Here is a 19,541-nt window from a genome sequence, read left to right on the forward strand (position 1 = left end):
TCACACCTCCACCGCTCTCTACCGCCGCGTACCGGCGTCAACCGGGCGTTGCAGGAGAGCAGCATCCTATCACGGTGCAGGAGATGGTGTTGCTGTATGAGGGTCGATCCGTGCCACGCTGGGAGAGCCAGGAGAATTATTCTGGAGATAGATGAAAAAAAGTGAATATATATAAGGTTAAAAAAAATTGAAATATGTTTGGTTAAAAAATGTAATGTAAAAATATTATTTGAAAATAGCTTTGAAAAAAGTAAAAATATTAAGTATTAATCAATTAATTAATCAATTAAAGGTCAAAATATATCCTGTAAAGACAGGTAAAAAAAAATGTTGGTCAAAAAATGTCACGGAAAAGCCACACCACAAAAACACATGGGAACATCTTCAGATGCTTTTTTGCAGTTCACAACTCATTTCAATCATGTTTTTTTCCGCTTAGTGTAGGGAATCTAGTATCAAAATCCTTCGTATGAACTTGAGCTGGAAATTAGAAGAAAAAGACAACAAAATTTGTGCATTGCTAAAAGCTAAATGGGGCAATGGAAACAATTGGACCTGGAACAATAACATCATGTTTCAATAAAACAAAATCATCATATTTCAATCTTGTTTTTTCAGGGTTGACTTTTTTCATTGCGTCTTTAATAGCAACCTCCTCTTCTGCAATGGCTCAACAGCATGTCACTTGAAAATGAGTGTGTGTTCATTTCCAATATCCACATATAGTACATTAATGGATGGAAATGCTAATTCATCTAACTTCTTTTAGTATTATTTCATGGTATTCTTTGTACAGACAGTGTTTTTGAATTTTAAAAGCCTCACAGCATCATTGACTTTGTCGTTGGAGATTTCCCCTCCTCTCCCTATCCTGGCATTAACTACCTCTCATACAGCCTCCCCTCCCCCGAAGTTCCCACACAGAGACAGCTTAAAGTATTTTCCTCATCAGGTGTACTGCGTTTTACGTTTCCCCAAACGTCTGGACATTTGGCATTTATAAAACTAATTTAGTCACTTCACTGTTGTCCACATCTGCATCTTCCTTTTCATCCTCATCTAACACAACGGAGAGGAAAATGGGCTGCTGCTCGGCACGATGCATGCTGATCCCCCTGTGTTGTCTGCAGTTGGTAAGATGTTTTTCTGTCATCCTGCTTCCACCTAAACACATCTGCTTCCCCCTGGTGATACAACTTATATTCATTCAAACCACAAAATTGATCCTCCCTTTTTAATGAAGCGAATAGCTGAAAGACTCATAGAAGTAAGTTTATTTGTTGATGCTTGGACGCTTTTGTAATGTTCTTTTTCTGTACATTTTGAATCTTTTGTTATACCCAGAGGCGTCAAACATTTTATTCCCAATTAATAGCTTTAATAGCTGTTAAACACATTCTTGTGTGTTGTATTTGATGACTTTCCACTCACATGGTCATTATTCTTTCAGGTTTGTGCATCAACTTCAAACTAAGATGAAAGATGAAAGTTAGAGGTGGTTCCAGGCTCTGAAATGTTGCAATGGTGTTCCATTAAAATACTCTGTATATATTTTGGTTTTAGACTGTTGCTCATGTAAGACGAGCCATTTTCCAATGCATCTTAAGTAAGATGTTATGAAAAGCATCACAGCACTGCACTTCTTCTACATGGTCATGGTCATCCTGGGCCGGTTTGGTGTCATCCAGTATAGATCACGCTATGTTTTCATGGTGAGGGAACGGTTGGATTTTTATTTTAGAGGAAAAAAACACATCGTTGTTGTTTTTTTACTAACAATCATAGTTTTTGTTGACTTGTGCTCTCAGTACCTGCTGTGGACGTTGCTGTGGGTCGGCTGGAATGTCTTTGTCAGCTGTCTCTACCTGGATTTGGGAGGTCTCTCAAAGATAAGTCACATAAGTGTCATAATTAGAGACCCACACAGCGTCCGATCACAAATACAGTGTTGAGCTTATCTGCTGTCCTTCTAACTGACAGGAGCTGCAGTCACAACACTCAGTTCACACTTTGTTCCTGTTGACACAAGTTGTTTATGTATCCTCTGCTTTGGAAATAATATTAATACATTTTTTGGGCTCATACTAGTGATAGAAACAGTCATTTCAATAGTAATATTAGCAGTTGTATCTGCGGTTGTATTGGAAATTACAATAATGAACTGACTAGTCTACACAAATGTATTTATAATATTTGCTGGTTTTGGATCAAGAAATATGAGATAATTAATCATTTAATTATCATTTCATACTTTTTTTTGTTGCCTGATGTTGAGCTTGAAGGAGTTTTTAATAAAACTTTTTGGTCAGCTAGTATCTTCTGATCTATTTCAAGCAGAATATTTTCCAGAACCCAAGAGGTGAAAAGTCACCATCACATCTTCTCTGCCTGTCGTATCACTGCAGCACATTGATGTCTCCTCGCTGGGAGTATCATCGCATTGCTCTGGTGGAAGGACACCGGTCCGAGGCACGAGAGCGAGGGCCTTCCCTGAGCAGAACCAGCAAAACCCACAGCTGACCACGGTGCTGAGCTGGCTGGAATACCAGTACATCGAAATCCTGCACCGCATCGTCCAGTTACTCGTATCCGTGAGTCTCCGTCACTGACATAAGAAACTCATTAGGATTATTATGTACTATTTAAACAGGAGAACATGTAAAACAGAATTACTAGATTATGCTTTAAAAAACTCCAATTCAAAGTAAATTTATCATTTCATGTTCTTTTAATATGAGTAAATATCCACTCACAGGAACGGCGGGTTGCCTAGCAACAGCAACTCTAAATTGGAAAACCTGCCTCGAACATTTAAAAATGGCACGACGTTGTCACTGGTGTCCGGTGGTGTTTAGTGTGATGCTGAGCTTCTCAGCCTCTGGATTCTTTTCTCATGTTTACATTTAATCTGATGCTGCGTCTTTGACAACAACTGTGTGAAGCAGCTTGCCAGCAGCTTGGAAGAGTACCAATTCTTTCATCAAGATAAAAACGTTCAAAAGCCGTATACGTTGAAAACAAAATGTGGAACTGATCATAAATAACTTATATATCTAAACAATCTAAATTCTAAGAAATATTGTGGTTGAGCCACTGCACCTATGAGAGCTGTAAACAAAAGAAGCCTGTACCACAGCAGACGATAATGACCAGCGTTATCAATAACATGTAGGGAGCAGCTGAGGGGAATTCATTTTATTATTGTCAACTGTGCATTTCTGACTGTGACAATATCAAAAGGTCCTCTGTCAAATGTTCCGTGTTATCACCACCAAGAGAGTGTTTCTATACAAAGCTTTGTGATGAATAATGCTTGGGGATGATTGGGGACCATTTGAAAACTCCCTTTTCACTCTGTGAATCACTCTTATTTATATTTGTATTATTTCCTGTAGCTCCCCGGATTTGTTTATGCCTTCTACATCGTCAGCACTTTCTCAGAGGAGGAAGACAGCTGCATGCTCCTGGTATTTTAACAAATATGAATACTTTTACATGCATTATCCATTTTAAGTATTTTCTACAATATGATCTATTTTCTTTCCTTTATACTGAGCTTGATTTCTTTATATAATTTATTTCTTTATGTGTTTTTGTTTGTTCTAATTTTAGTTCACATCAGTGGTGATTTCTATCTTCCACCCAAACCCTCTCAGTTGCTTCTCTAGTGAAACCTATTTTTTCCATCCGTTGTATTTCATATTTCATATCTGTTTAACATCTAACACAATGTGTATTTTTCTTTTCTTTTGCGTAGATTCTAAATAACCACACATGTAAAGTGGTTGAGGGAAACCAAGAAGGAACCGGGCCGAAGGAAGGAACTGCCATCATGTAGTTAGCGTATAATTTTCAATAAAAACACCTGTTGCAAAACCACGCATCAATGCGCTGGTCCAAACAATATTACTGTTAAAACTGATGAAGTAACAATTCTAACTTGTGTATGATTTAATTCAGTAAAATAAACACTCGCAAAACAGCTTGCAATGTGGTATACTTTTTTATTTTAAAAGATTTATATGACTAAACTGTTTGTTTTCCCCCTTCACATACAGGAGGGTCTGTATGTGAAATTGTTCAAGGATTTACATCTGTAAGGTAACCATGTATGCTACTTAATTTCATTTTATTCTAATTTAAATATCTGTAAATATGTTCTACTTGTGTGTAAACTATACACTTCGTATTTTGTTGCGCAACCATGTGTCATAGAAGGACAAATATATTAATCATGTAAGCTTTGAAGCAATAATACAGTGCTGCCACATATGGACGAATAGACAGGCAGAAGATAATACTTATCAAAAGGTAAATTCATTAAAGAACAGTGTTTTAAAATGTACATATGATGTAAGCACAACTGCAAGGGAGAATACTATATTGCTTTTTTCCACATCAATCTAATTGAGCACAGATAACACAATATGTACCAGAACACATGCATACCAGATAAGACAACACAAACTGGTGCAAAACAGTAAGAAAATAGAAATGTACTAGGATACAAGTGATCACAAAAATAATATTTTCAAATAATTTATAACCAAATAATGGGCTTATTAATTGAAACAATTAATATACCATCAACACATACGAGGGTTCATATTTATCATGTCGGGAAACAGATATAAAAATAAAAAAAAATCCAGACAAAACAAGCCAATTCTTCATCATCTTTCCTGCTGCTAGGTAACGTTAGCCGCGAACGCCTCCTCCACGTCACCGCCGTCATTTCCGCCCCTCAGACCCCGGATGAAGCTGCCATTGGGGCAAGTGAGCAGGGCCACCAAGGCTGGTCGGATTTTAATTTAACGGCGAGGGGGGTGGCAGCGGATCGAAGCCCCGCTGGATTAATGTCGACAGGGCAGCGCACGGTGCCAGCGGGGGCCACGACGAGCAGAGACACCGGCTAACGGCTGCTGCTAGCCGGCTTTCACTGTTAGCTAACTGCCGCGGATCAGGGAAGCAGCTTTCCCAGCCATTAGCCTGCAGCTTACAACGCCGTACGTGTCGCGAGGGTTTCTCAGTCCGACAAAACACCTGGCGGATGAATGATGTCTGCCGCTAGCATCGACCCTCAGGTAAGCAGCGGGGATCAGCGCTGTATTCCCTACAGAGATGTGCGTGTGTACGTGTGTGTATTATGCGTGTGTGCGCGCGCGTGTGTGTGTGTGCGCGCGCGCGCGCCTGTGCGGTGTCTGTGCATCCCACTCTTGAAGACGTTGCCACCATTCCCAAGCTAGCCAGCTAGTTAGCCAACAGGGAGGGCAGATAACACCTCAAAATCTGTCCGGTGACAGCGACGAAGGGCCCGCTGCTCCGCTCGGAGCGGCAGGCAGCCGAGAGGCAGCCGAGCAAGCGCCTCCGGGTCCGCGCATGTAACGCACGCCACTGTGCAGCTGAGATGACGTGTGATGCTTTGAAGTAACACTGGAGACCCATGCAAGCGTTTTTTGTTTTTTTTCCCCTCATTTCACATGCATCCCTCCTTTCAATGTGACAACTAAAGACAACGAAAGGACAAGATGCAAGCAAAGGTAGGAAGAACATGTCTTCTCAACCTTTTTGGAGATGTGGCACATGGAGCTTCTTAGCAGCTGATACCATATGTGTGATACATCTGACCTGTGTATTGATGCGGTCCTCATGTCAACTGAGAAAAGAAATGATGTCTCTGCAGCACCAAATACTAACGTTATATTTGCTTTATTACATATTGTGCTTGCTATGTCCCTCGAACATAATCGAAAAAACAGCTTTATCAATAGAAATCAAATCACTTTCACTTTTAACTGCCTGACTGACTTCAGTGTGGCTCTAGCGTACCGGGGGTGATGCTGGATGTTACAAAACGATGTTATGAGTCTGTGATGTTGTAATGACGGCTCATACCATGCTGATATTTAAACTTGGCATTATTAGGTTTGTTTTGGGCAGTGTGTATATTTCAGCTTTGACAACAGTTTGACTTGTTTGCAGCTTTTCCAGTTTCAGTGCAGAATGGTTCCCTCCACCAGAAGGACACAGTGCATGACAATGACTTTGAGCCGTATCTCACAAACCAGTCTAATCAGGTAGGAAACATCCCATATATCCCGTCTGTTTCACTGGAATGATTCCATATCGCTGCATCTCGTAGCCCTAACACATTACCTTTATTCTATTTGTGTTTGTAGAATAACAGCTATCAATCCATGACAGACCCTTACCTGTCCAGCTACTATGCCCCCTCCATTGGATTTCCTTACCCTCTCAGTGAGGCTCCTTGGTCTACAGGAGGTGATCCACCAATTCCCTACCTGACACCCTACGCCCCCCTCAGCAATGGAGACCATCATTTCATGCACGACACGGTGTTTGGACAGCCGGGCGGCCTCAGCAGCAGCATCTACCCTCACAGGTTCAACTTTTTCCCGGAGAACCCGGCCTTCTCAGCCTGGGGAACCAGTGGCTCTCAGGGCCAGCAGACCCAGAGCTCGGCCTACGGGGGAAGCTACAGTTACCCGCCGAGCTCTCTGGGAGGCACCTTGGTACCCGATGGTCAGACGGGTTTCCATAGTGACACCCTGAGTAAGGCACCGGGTATGAACAGCCTTGAACACGGCATGCTGGGCCTAAAGATAGGTGGGGATCTGACAGGAAGTGGCTCGGGTGTGAAGAGCGCAGGCTCCCTTGGAGGTGGCAGTGTGGCTGCAGCCGTTGCTACGGGCAACGGCGGCGCACCAATTGGAATGCCCCCTCCGAAACCGACATCGTGGGCTGCTATTGCTGGTAAACCTGCCAAGCTGCCGCAACAAAAGGCCAAGAACAAACTCGGCGCACCCATAGTTGGAGGAGGTCTGCCTCCACCTCCTGTTAAACACAACATGGACATTGATACATGGGAGAATAAAGGGGCTCTTAATAAGATGGCCCCTCCTTTGCCCCCCCATCACCACCACCACCATCACCAACAGCCCCAGCTTCACTCCCATGCCCCCAGTCTCCTACCCCCCCTTCAACAGTCCCTGCAGTCTGCCCAGTCCCTCGTGCAGCAAATGACCATGCAGGGTCCCCCACTTCCTCCTCCACAGTCTTACCAGAACCACAACTCCGCTCCGACACCTCAGACCCGCTGGATAGCGCCACGCAACCGCAACCTCTGCTACGGCGGGGGAAGCTTGGACAGCAGCGGCTCCTCCAACGGTGGCGGTGTCGGTAACGGAGGGGGCGGCGGTGCGCCCCCGGACCCGGGATCAGAGTCCCACCCCGTGCTGGAGAAGCTGCGCGCCGTCCACAGCTACAACCCCAAGGAGTTCGACTGGAACCTAAAGAACGGACGCGTGTTCATCATCAAAAGCTACTCCGAGGACGACATCCACCGCTCCATCAAGTACTCCATCTGGTGCAGCACGGAGCACGGCAACAAGCGCTTGGACTCGGCCTTCAGAGCTATGAACTCTAAAGGTCCCGTCTACTTGTTGTTCAGCGTCAACGGCAGCGGCCATTTCTGCGGCGTGGCCCAAATGCGCTCGCCCGTGGACTACGGCACCAGCGCCGGCGTTTGGGCGCAGGACAAGTGGAAGGGCAAGTTTGATGTGAACTGGTTGTTTGTTAAGGACGTGCCCAACAGCCAGCTGCGACACATCCGCCTGGAGAACAATGACAACAAGCCCGTCACCAACTCTCGCGACACTCAAGAGGTTCCCCTGGAAAAAGCCAAGCAGGTGCTCAAGATTATCGCCCAGTACAAACACACCACCTCCCTCTTTGATGACTTTTCCCACTATGAGAAGAAGCAGGAGGAGGAGGAGGTGGTGAAAAAGGTAGTCTTTTCCTCCTAGACACATGGCACTTTTAAATTGGGTATAAAGATATTAAGGAAGTGTATGAAAATACAGTCCCATACAACAGTGGTCCCCAACCTTTTTTAGCTCACGGACCGTTTTCATGTCAGACAATATTTTGCGGACCGGTCGAGAAGGTCCGACTGGGGGGGGATGGGTGGTGTTGTAGTTGTTGCGGGTGGAACGACCGACGGGGGGGGGGGGTGTAGTCTGTGTTCGCTGGTTGGCGAAACTGCCGTGTACGGTAAAAGGACAGAAAGAAAAGGAAAAACGCCTGGTGACGCGTGGGGAATGTGTCAGAGGGACGAGCGCACATAATTAGGAGAAAATCCGGTCAATTTTCAAAATAAAACATTTTTCAGAAAAAAAGAAGAAAATATATATATATATATATATATATATATAAGCTTTCTGTGGTGCGGCCCGGTGGTTGGGGACCGCTGCCATACAATGTCATTATATTGGTTGTCTCATAGTTAAACCACTTACGTAATTCTGAGTGGCAGGTGTATTTTGGTTCTGTTTTAGCGAATTGTTTGATGCTGAAAATAAAGCCCTGAGACAGAGACTGCACCTTAATGACTGAAAGCCATCTTTTTGATCATTATGCAATAAATGTTACGCGGAAAGGCTAAAATTAAAATATGAAAATATAAATAAAAGTCACACTGCCCCCCCCTTTCTTTCATAATCTGATTTATAAAGTCCCTTCTTTGCGAGCTGGTTTCCCTTTTTCTTGCACTTTCATCCATTGGTTGTACTTTTATCCAACCATGTGAAATTGGAGAATCTGCTGATGTTATAATAAAATAATATATATTTTCAGTAAGATGTGTTTTTTTTTATATTTTTTTAACAGAGTTATGAGCCTGCCCCAATACAGAGCCGATCCCGGATCGATCAGGTGAAGTCAGATATTGATTCAAACGCATGGTGAATCACACACATGAAGTAATCAACTTGATCTGCCTCACAACAAACACAACTCTCACATCGACATAAAAGAGCTGCTGTGTCATTTCTCAAATATAATTTCTCTTTAATGATAACGTATATTGTTCCTTATTTTCCTGAATATAATTGTGTAAGTGATGTTATATTAAATGATCTGTATCATAATTTGTTGATTTTAATTTAATTCTTTATTCCCTATTACAGGATCGCCAAAAATAATCCGAAGACGACAGTCGATGGAATTTAGACTTTAAAAAAAGGAACACTAGGACAAAAAGAAATTGAAACTAATATTTTTTTCTATTTAATTTTTTTCGACTTGGCCCCCCATCAAACTTTTGACCCACAACGCTCCTTGTCTCTAAGATGTGTGCAGGGATGAAGAAAGTTCCACCAGTTGAATCGCTTCAATACGTATTTTCATGGTTTTGTTTTGTTTTCTTTTTTTTAGCCTTACCAATCTATCGCTACCCCGGAACTTGCATTCTTAACTAAATATAAGTAACCAATATCTGCACGTCTGTTTTTGAAAATCTCTCGACAACATGCTGCTGATATTCACTGACAGTTCACTTTGTGGTTTGTGTGTTGGAGAAATGTTAAGTGCTTGTATTGGTTAATCTTAACGAGTAAATATGACTTTATTGACAAATGTCCACTATCTGTTTGTGGCCGGTTGTATTTTATATTTTCAGATGAAAAAAAGTGAACTTCTATACAGCCCATTTTTTCATGTGAGGGGTGTTTTACTGGGTTGCGAGGGTGAACACTGAAAGTCTCTGTGGTCATAATCGTGTGAGGTTGTGACGTTAGAACGCGTAAATGTTAATATATTTTGAATAATATACTAACTGGTTTACAGCTAAATTTTTCATAAGTTGGAGAGTATGTACGATGTTGTCTCTCCAAGCGTCGAGCGTTAACATTTCTTTTCAGCTCTAAATTAAATTAGCAATTTGCTTTTTTTCCAGAACTGCACCCCAAATTCTTTCTAGGAAAAGCTGTCTAGAGATCAAATGCTCTTAGGTGGTCCCTCTCTTTTTTTTTATATAAATTATGGAATCACAACTCTATGTATGATTCAACTCAGAATCTGCTTTCGTTCTTATTCCCCTGTTCCGGTGACTTTTATTTCCCCGCTGCTCAAACAGGAGCTCTCGGTTTATGGGACTCCGGAGGAAATGTGGCATGTACTGCTTTTTAAACTCGAGCCAGGCCTGTTACTTTGTTTTTCTTTTTGTTTCTTGTTCTTTCTTAACAGAATTACAATCTTGCCATCATTGCCATCGCTGTAACCCGTCCACATCATCCTCAGACAATGTAAGCTTTAATGTAACGGCATTTCTAACTGAGATCGCCTCGAAATGTTTAACTGTAGCATTATACTTAACTGATTTATTGTCAAGTGTATGAAAACCCAGAGACTAGCCTATATGGTATATGTTGTGTAACTTTTTTTTTCTTTTTTTTACTTGCTTGCTGTATTTTGTGTGTGTGTGTGTGTGTGTGTGTGTGTGTGTGTGTGTGCGCGCAAGAATGAAAGAAAGGAGAGGGAGTATGATTGTGGAGCAATCAGAGTTATATTACTGGTATTGGATTATAGAACGTTTATGCAAAAAAATTAAGAAGTTTTAAAGTCACCCCTGAATTTAATATCCATTGTATCAAAGGTCACTATCACATACTTAGATTTGATCATGTCCATTATTAAAGATATACTTATCGGTTCTCTGTGGGGTTTTATTGTGACGAGGATTATGTGTGCACGACTAAATCGATGTTGATAGTGTAGCCCCAAATAAAAAAAACATCGCTGCACTATGCAGGAGCTTGGGTTTGAATAAGAACAAACTGGTAAAGTTAAACCACTTTTTAAATATAATTGCAGGACCACGCTTGCAACTATATGCCTATTGCTTTGATTAATTCACATAAAACTGCTATAAATATGTTTTTCTCTCAGCATCATACTTGTTTGGCTTTCAAGCACTATCAACCGAAAATATGCATAATTCTCCCTTTGCTTCATTAACTTGTCATTATAATGACATAATATAGTGCACACTCTGTTGTTTGTCTGATCAAGGTTTGTAGTTTGGGTCTTTTCGTGGGATTTGTTGAAAATGATAAACTTCTAGAAAATGGTCAGCAGTATCCTTTGAATCCCTTTTGAACAGCTGCAGTTGAGGCACATAAACACTAAATGCAATTTAGAAAACCAACTGCAAGTTCTGCATACAAACCCTTTAAGTATCATCACATACATTTTTTAAAACTATCAAAAGTAAAAGTGGTCATTGTGCTGTAAAATGTTCCATGCAGTGTTTGATTGGAATAATATTACCGCTGCATTCTTGTGTGCGTTGAACTGCTGTACTTATTTAAGGCTTCTTTTATAATTCAATACAGCAAAAAACCATCGTGCGTCGCTGTCGTGAAAGAATCCCGTTTCAGGTTTGTGACGATGCACTTTTTATCTGATACAGCTTTTAAAATGGTACATTTTAAAATAGTAAATGTAGCTGGAGGAGAGAACACGCCAAAAACATGCAGTTTGAAAGAAACAACTAAATTCTAAATCACCCCATTTTAGCTTCGTTATGATTGGTCAGGAAATGTGTGAAAACGTACTAGCGCTCAGACAAATTAAGTGTGGTACATACGATAAAAGAAATTATGCATGATGTTAAAATAGTAAATCTGTTCATTGCTATCTATTTATGCCTTATCCTTTTGTCATTAGTTTTAGTTGACTTTACAGCGTAGTTGGCCTTTAGTAGTCTTATTGTGACAATAAATCTAAATAACACCATTTTCAAATGCTTTTTTAATATACTTCTAAACACAAATAACTATACATTTGTACAGTTCTAAAAGCAATAAAGCTAATCAGTTACAGTTCAATGTGATGACTAATGTTAAGAAAACAAAACAAAGAATCGCAGTAAAACTGAATTGTGTTTGTCAAACAAAACCATACATTTGAAGGCGTCACTTCGGCTGCAACTAATATTTTGTCATGTAGAAAGTTAAGAATTTCCAAAGTCCAAAAAGACAACTTCAAATGCTTATTTTGTCCAGTCCAAAACCAGAATATACCAATTTTACTGTAATACGTAAGAAACCCGAACCTTTTGATGATTGTCATTATTAAAAAACACAATCTGGCAGACTGATCTCTTCATGGAAGACTTAAAGTTAAGAAATCTGCTACAAAAACAATGTACTTCCGTTAAATGTTGGTCATCGTTGGTCAGAAAACAGGCGGCCTTTGTTCCCCTCTATCTCCCTCTCTGTCCATTTCTCCTTGTCTCTCTCTCGTCCTCTCTCCCTCTATATCTTTATCATCCCCCTCTCCCCCCTTCTCCCTCTCTCGCTCGCTGCAGATGTTTTAAATCCCTTCACCTTCATCTTCATCTTCATCCTCATGCAGTTAGTGGATAGTGGGATTCCTCTCTTGGCATTCACCGCGTGCCTTAATTGTATTGCTAATAAATCAAGGTCCGCCGTGAACACGAGGAGTGGCAATCCTGTCCCTTGTCGAGGAAAGTTCGAGCTTTAAGAGCATTAAAGGATGAAACACACGCATTCACATAGACATTCACACGCCCACGCACGCCCACACGCACGCATGCACGCACACACACACACACACACACACACACACACACACATACATGACATCGACGCAGTATGGAGTATCTAAAATGTCCTCAAATGTGATCTATATTGAAATAGACACATTTCACACCGCTGCGTCTCCATCCAACGATGCTCCGCGTCTCCTTCATGTCCGCACTCACAGAAAAAAAGGCTCCTCCACATTTTAACGCCATAACGACCTGCTCAATCTCTCCGGCCCGTTCCGGCGGCGTGCTCTCATCCCGCAGCGCGTGCATGGGATGTCTTCAGGTCTCCGCCTGTCCCCGTGTTGCAGGATTCAAAGAGATGGAGACGGAGGAGACGGAGGGGATGAGGGCCAAACAATGCCGTCCTCCGGTCGAGGCGGGCGGAGTAGCCCGCCGACGATGTCCGCTCGGGCTTAGAGGGGATGAAGACGTGCTTCAGTCCGATCACACCTTCGGATTGAGACGCCGAACGTGCCTTTCTTTTCTCTGTTTTTAATAGCCTATATTAGACATTTCGTTACATCGAGCCTCCGCGTCCTGGTTTGCATGCCCTGGTCCTCATAGGCTGCAGCAATGACGTCATGACGTAGCCTATTTTCGCTATCTAACGCTGGAATACTCCCCCCCCCCCCCCCCCCCCACCCACACACACACACACACACTCCAGAACCGTCTGCCTGGCCGGGTTAATGTAACGGATCTGCTGCAGGCCGTGGTCATTTTCTCCATTACTGCAGACCAACTGAACCCGGATGTGAGATGCGCTGACCAGGGTGCTGAAACCGGACATACAGCTGAGGAAACTCTTTCCCCCTCCGGGCTCTGAACTCGTTATGTGGTAAAATGGGAAGTCAAAGAGTGATTGCAGGTTTAGTATGGTAGAATGGGGAAGGTTGAATTAAACCTTGTTCAGCAGAGGGCGCTGTTAAATAATCTTGCTCATGACATTTTGGGAATTGAAGTCAGATGTCATAATACTTAAGGGTTCCCAGCCAACAATCACTTCAAAGCAGAAACCATGCATGGGGTCAAAGGAACGGCCGAGCTCAGAGACTGGATTGGGATTCAGCACACAAACAAACACAAAAGTTTGGAACAAAATGCACTCATGCAGGTAGCTGCTCGGGCAAACTGAGCCATCCGGGGAGGCGTCAGACGGGTAGAAAACAAAACGAAGGACTATGGGAAACCCGATGACATGGCTCCAAAGGGTCAGCACGGAAAGATGGCAGAGAATAGATGAAGGTGTGCAGAGCTTGTCAAACCCAAGAAAACCCCAAACATGCTTTGACCGTGTCATTTAAGGCATGTGGGTGTAGACTGATGGAGGGAAAATTAATTAAAGACATTTTAGTAATAAGACCAACATAAAGTGAAAGAATACAAGTCTGAATAAATACTGTATGTGGTGCATCTTTATTCATAATAACTCTTTCATGTACTTAGAAAAACAAATGGTTGTCAAAATAAATGTTGGTTCTTAAACAATGACTATGACATTGAAATAAATATTGCCATCTTTTTGTTGATAAGTTGTGCTGAACAGAAGCAAGACGAATGGACATTCATGGCTTTCGACTGGAAAATACACATTTCATCCATCACAAACACTAAAACTTGTTCAAAAGTACAAAAAACACAATAGCACAGCAAAATACTCTCCAGTTAAATAAATTTACTTTTAAAAAAATATATTTTAATTGACGTTTGAAGCTTTAAACATACGACAGGACACACGCCGTTGTTGTGACCATAGTCATTCCTTCTAATTGTTTTAGTGGACTTGAGCATTGACCAATGCATAACTTAAATAAAATAAACTAAAGCAACCAGGAAATTTCCACACAAAAATGTGATCAGTTACAGAAAGTACAGTAGTTTTAATAGTGGCCAAAAAAGTTGAATGTCCTTCAAGTAAAATCAACTTGTATGTTGTAAATGTTAGATAACATCTGACTATGATTGGGACTTAATTCATCTCTTAACATGTTCATTGATTGGTCACCATCAGCTTTCCTTTTTGATGTAAATATACTCGAGTGAAACGTACTTCTATACGATACTCAAGTTCCTTCATTTCCAACAGGAGAAGATTATTACTTTAATGTTCAGTAAACATTTGATAACAAATTATTTTAAACCATCAAAAAAACTATTATTTCACTACAAAATATTTAGTTTTGTTCACAGGCAGTTTGAGCAGAACGAGGCTCAAAATGAACTCTCATTTAGGTTTAATGTCCAGTCTCCCAAATGAGATGCAGAACTCGCAACGTCTGTGTGTAACCTTACAGGTCGACGCGCCGAGCTTCTCCAAAGATGAGGAAGATCCCGAGGCCCGTGGCGTTCACCAAAGTGAGGAGGGAGAACACTGTGGCCCACGACGACGTGACCTCCACCAGGTAGCCGGACACCGAAACCAACACTAGTCCTGTGCCGCCACGTCGAGGGAATCAATGAAGACAGAAATAAGAAATATAAATATCTATATTTTTGAGATCAGAGCTCGTAGCAACAATGGAAATTACATTTTTCAAATCCCTGTTACATTATTATGTCAGAATATTGATGTCCTACCCATGAAAGCACCCAGCATATTCATGAAACCTGTTGCGGAAGAGGAAAATTGATCAAGCAAAACAATGATTAGATTAGTTTTATGGATCTCCAATGTGGACGGTTTAAAATACCATAGATGGCACCAGCACACGATGGGCAGAGATCTTGCACGTTGACAGACACACCGCTGAAACACATTGAAACTTATTATGCTTACTGCAGTGATATTCTTTATTTACAGTGTTATCATAAAAATCCAATATCTCTTTATATCAACTAGGTTGTCCGTAGAAGTTCCATTTAAAATAAAGTAGAGTTCAGGGAGAGAGGGAGGATGAAAGTGTTGACAAACAGACTAACACTTTTTTTTACTTTTGATCTTTTCAGGGAAACAGGAATATAGAACAACCCTTTAAATAGTTTCTTATGTTAATTTCACCAACACATCTTTCGCTAGAGTAAAATGCACGAATACAAACATTTCATAACTCACCTGCTGCTGAATGTTGATAGACCAATTGCAGCACAAATGAAAATGAGAGCAGAGGTAAATGGGACGCCTCCGGACAGGAGCACGATGAACACACTCGATAGGCCCATGGAAACTGCCTGCGGAGGGTGAGAGGTGCAGGTGAGACATTTAAAGACATCATTTATGTTCTAGAAATAAATGTAAAATTGCAGAAAGATTCATAATTGTTCATAATAACAATAGATTAAAAGAGGTCTGAGCGCCTGATGCACCTAATTATGAACATTAATATATGTATAGCTTGTAGTTCAAAATATAAGAGTGAATCACTAAACTTGTAAATATTTTGCGCTGGAGAATCTTGTTTAATTACATGTTTGTAGCATGCACACAGAACAAGCTAGTCAGCACAAAACTTCACAGACAGCGGTTTCAAATCACGTGAGAACACAACTAGGATCATTGAACTGATGAAGTATTTCCACACTTACTTGCATTATCTTCCTGACCAATACTACACTATACCCTAAGGGGAAAAAACAAGGTGTTAACATCTTTTTACTGAAAGGCACTGTAGCTGACCTCAAAACACACAAGGCAATAACTTAATAAACACAGTTAAGCACCTTGGTTGATGAGAAAACCTGACACGTATCCTCCGGCAAGTGCTGATGGAATTGCGACAAGCCATGGAATTACATTATAAACAGATCCCTGCAAGAACGGACAGGTAAGCATTCAAACCACGCAGGCCAGAAGAGGGGAGCTGGAGCAATCTACTCTACAGTGTGAAATACCATGGCTTCAGGATATGATTCTTCGAAGTATGTTGGCAGCCACAACATTAATGTTGTGAAAGTGCTGCTCATGCACATGTGAGTGAACACCATGGCCCTTAGAGGATGACAGAGACAGATGCAGAAATGTGGTCACCCTGACTGACTCGGGCATTTATGTAGTTGGTAAAGAGCGAAGGATCAGAGGACGCGGTCGTACCAGACTGGCGACTCCTTCAAAAGACTCAGCCAGCCCGTTGTTGACAAACTCCATTGTGTGTCGCTGCTTCTTTCCATCCGCTTGGGGGTAACTTCCGTACCTGAACCACACATATACACGTTATATTTTGCTTTTGTATGTAAGTTACAACCTATGGGCCCTTTGTTATTCAGTCAAACACCTCCCCCTCCCGCTGTAGTAACTGTACCTTTTATTAAACACAGCCAAGCAACGAAGGCCCAGAGTCCAGCAAGGAAGCCAATTATGTAGAACATACTTTCCCAGCCGTACCGGTCCAGCAGCAGGGACCCCATCCCCCCCGCTAGCAATATCCTGAAAGGGCCACAAAAATGTGTCATCATAGATACAGTAGGTAGTGACGGTGTGTGTGTGTGTGTGTGTGTGTGTACAACATACCCAAGATTGCTCCCGCTGTTCATGGCGCTCATTAAAAAACCCCTCTCACCTTCCAACACACGTTGTGAGCAGAGGCTGGCCAAAGACGGGAAAAAAACACCTAAGAGACATTATAAGACACTCTTAGCTTCCTCAATAACATATTCACTATAGTGGACATTTGTTTGCAGCGCTGGGACTCTTGTTGGGGGGAGTGACTGTTTAGCAAATGTGCTCACTTCAAGAATCAAACAGCTGTTTTAATGCAACCACCTGCCCATAATAAATGTGAGAAAAGCACATGAGCGACGCTGTCAGCTGTGATGACCCACATAAATATTCCACCCAACCCATCTGCCTGAATGCAAATTTGATATATCCTGGGGAATATTTCCTCACCACAGGCTCTAGAGCGCAAGGTGTTTTCTCTGGTCCACCTGATGTCATTGCTTCTGAGGGAAAGCTGCAATGACTAGCTTTGTAAATTACCAAAATGTTGTTTCTAAATGAAATATTCAACATGAAAAACAAAGGCGCTAACCGTCGGCTAGTGCACAGACCTATGCCGAGGGGTATAGATCCTCTCATCTAATTCCGGGCAAGAAACTGAACACTTTTCTCACTCAAAATGTTAATCACGTCATTACGTGCTTGTTCCAACACGGCAACTCTCACCCTGCAGTAGTCCCATGAGGAATCTGGCCATAGTCATGAGTGCAAGGGTGTGAGAACCTAAGTGGGCCAGAAGAGGAGTAACAGCTGTGATCAAAGCCCACGAGACTGCAGAGATGAGCAGGACGCGCTCTCCTCCAAGCCTAGAAGATCAACAAACACCGTGGAGTTAAAGGTTATTAGCTTTTTGCTTAAAGTCTGTCAACACTGTGTTAATAGCTTGTTTGTTTACTTGTCACTAGCATATCCGCCCAGGATCTGTGTGAAACAGTAACCCCAGAAGAATCCACCCAGAACCAGCCCGGCGTCGATTTTACTCCAGTGGAAAGACGTTGCCATTGACACTGCGCAGATCGGCATGGCCATCCTGGCGCAGTAGAGGAGGCACGTGCCTACGAACAGCATCAGGGTCCATGCTCGAGCCAGCGCTCTGCAAACCAAGGGAAACAGGTTACACCTGCAGTTGGTTGAAGCAGAAACCATTAACAGGAACAACAAAAAGGGGGAAACACACTTGGGGAGCGGGTTACGAACGAGCAGGTTTAGTTTTGCATGCTAGCTCTAACGTGGGAGCGTTCAGCTGAGGCCCGCAGGAATGTCATTGAGTGACAGGAATGTGTTGGCAGCAGAAACAACAGCAGTAAAGACGTGTCTGCCCTTTTGCAAGATGTTACGGATGAAGTCAAATGGTTCGGTGTTACGAAGCATCTGATGGGTCGAGGTTAGACCAAAAGTTAAAGGATACCTTATTGGGGTTCATCCTCTGGGGACCAGGAATATCTGTACCAAATGTGGCATTTCAATAGAAACCTAAAATGTCAACATGCTGGTGGTGGTTGAGGAAAAGTTTGGGGGTCAAAGTCAGAGGGATTCAACCTTTGGGGACCACGAATCTTTGCACATTATGGCAATTCATTCAACAGTTGTTTATCTTTGTCAAACCTTCAAGTCGGTCCACACCAAAACACCTTTTAACATAAAGCATTACTAGCTGGGCTAAAAAGAGTATCTTGTTCCAGCGAAGCAAAAACAGTCTTTGAAGTTACCCTAAATGCCTGAGCAAAGTTCATATTAGAAAAGCTGTTTCAGTCAAACATTTACTACCTCTGTAATGTTACGGCATACTCTTCACACAGAATTTGTTTTGAAGCTTAAAACGATCTTTAGTCTGCTCTAAATATTGTGCAATTTCTCACCTTGGCCACAGGTTCTTGTCCTCTTTCTCCCCTTTGGTCGAACCATTAGCTATTTCAACTTTAAGATCCGGTGGAGAACCATTAAAGCCATTTCTGCCGTCTCCTGATGCGTGCCTGTCAGCCATCCGCACGCTGGAGTCGGTATGAAACAGCACAACTCCACCACACTGCGAGCCAGCTCTACCTCAGGCATACAGGACCATCTGGTAAAACTTGTTTGAACAAAACGAAAATCTTGTGAACCGTCATGATTTGCCGGAAATTACTCTATCTACTGTAGGACAGAAGAGTTGTTTGTTTGAAGCTTCTGAAGTTTTCAGATCTTTTATTTAAGTAGCAATGTTACAGTGCAAATGCTTTGTTACACGTTTAAGCCTTGCATTCAAAATCCTTCTAAAATAAAAAAATAAAAAGTATGTTTTACATTAAAATATATTTGTATATATTTAAAGCAGCAAAAGCACTTATGCAGTGACCCATATCAGAATGGTATTTTATGAATTGAATATATAATTGGTTGAATATATAATTGGTTATAATTATTGTTGCATTACTGTGCAGGCATAACTGACGGTAAAGGTAGAGGTTTATTTGTAATATTTGTAAATGGGGGGGGTCGTCGTGGCGCAGAGGTTAGAGAAGGTGTGCTGGGAAGCACAAGGTTGGTGGTTCGAGTCCAGGCTGCCCCATGTTCCATGTTGATGTGCCCCATGTTCCATGTTGATGTGTCCCTGAGCAAGACACCTAACCCTTAATTGCTCCCCAGGCAAAAATTTGAAAAAAGCCATGGGTGTAATGTAAGTCGCTTTGGATTTAGCGTCTGCTAAATGACCTGTAA

General features: G+C 42.0%; 3 protein-coding genes across 6 annotated transcripts; 2 read left to right on the top strand and 1 right to left on the bottom strand.

Annotated features, from left to right (window-relative positions):
* The first annotated feature begins 738 nt into the window (after positions 1–738).
* LOC120828778 (sodium/potassium-transporting ATPase subunit beta-1-interacting protein 3) lies at positions 739–4,784 on the top strand. The gene is made up of 8 exons (XM_078086169.1): positions 739–1,129; positions 1,625–1,712; positions 1,809–1,947; positions 2,368–2,591; positions 3,396–3,467; positions 3,758–3,834; positions 4,059–4,101; positions 4,693–4,784. Exons 1-7 carry the CDS (start codon positions 1,080–1,082, stop codon positions 4,072–4,074), a joined length of 666 nt encoding a protein of 221 aa, XP_077942295.1. The 5' UTR covers positions 739–1,079; the 3' UTR covers positions 4,075–4,101; positions 4,693–4,784.
* ythdf1 (YTH N6-methyladenosine RNA binding protein F1) lies at positions 4,693–10,511 on the top strand. 4 transcript variants are annotated; one of them, XM_040192334.2, is made up of 6 exons: positions 4,693–5,084; positions 5,513–5,540; positions 5,983–6,077; positions 6,180–7,808; positions 8,689–8,733; positions 8,988–10,511. In XM_040192334.2, exons 1-6 carry the CDS (start codon positions 5,055–5,057, stop codon positions 9,000–9,002), a joined length of 1,842 nt encoding a protein of 613 aa, XP_040048268.2. In that variant the 5' UTR covers positions 4,693–5,054; the 3' UTR covers positions 9,003–10,511. The 4 variants fall into 4 exon arrangements, with proteins under 4 accessions (XP_040048268.2, XP_077944487.1, XP_077944491.1 ...); XM_078088361.1 differs by having other exon boundaries at positions 4,737–5,084; positions 8,689–8,762; XM_078088365.1 differs by lacking the exon at positions 5,513–5,540 and having other exon boundaries at positions 4,747–5,084; positions 8,689–8,762.
* A 3,294-nt stretch (positions 10,512–13,805) lies between these two features.
* LOC120828772 (voltage-gated purine nucleotide uniporter SLC17A9) lies at positions 13,806–19,141 on the bottom strand. The gene is made up of 13 exons (XM_040192342.2): positions 18,704–19,141; positions 17,740–17,937; positions 17,511–17,650; positions 16,857–16,956; positions 16,648–16,772; positions 16,440–16,539; positions 16,241–16,337; positions 16,070–16,157; positions 15,935–15,969; positions 15,465–15,580; positions 15,103–15,158; positions 14,990–15,019; positions 13,806–14,843 (listed from the first exon to the last, which is right to left on the bottom strand). Exons 1-13 carry the CDS (start codon positions 18,826–18,828, stop codon positions 14,701–14,703), a joined length of 1,353 nt encoding a protein of 450 aa, XP_040048276.1. The 5' UTR covers positions 18,829–19,141; the 3' UTR covers positions 13,806–14,700.
* Between the last annotated feature and the right edge of the window lie 400 nt (positions 19,142–19,541).

This window comes from Gasterosteus aculeatus, chromosome 2, assembly GCF_964276395.1.
Source record: "Gasterosteus aculeatus chromosome 2, fGasAcu3.hap1.1, whole genome shotgun sequence".
NCBI lineage: Eukaryota > Metazoa > Chordata > Actinopteri > Perciformes > Gasterosteidae > Gasterosteus > Gasterosteus aculeatus.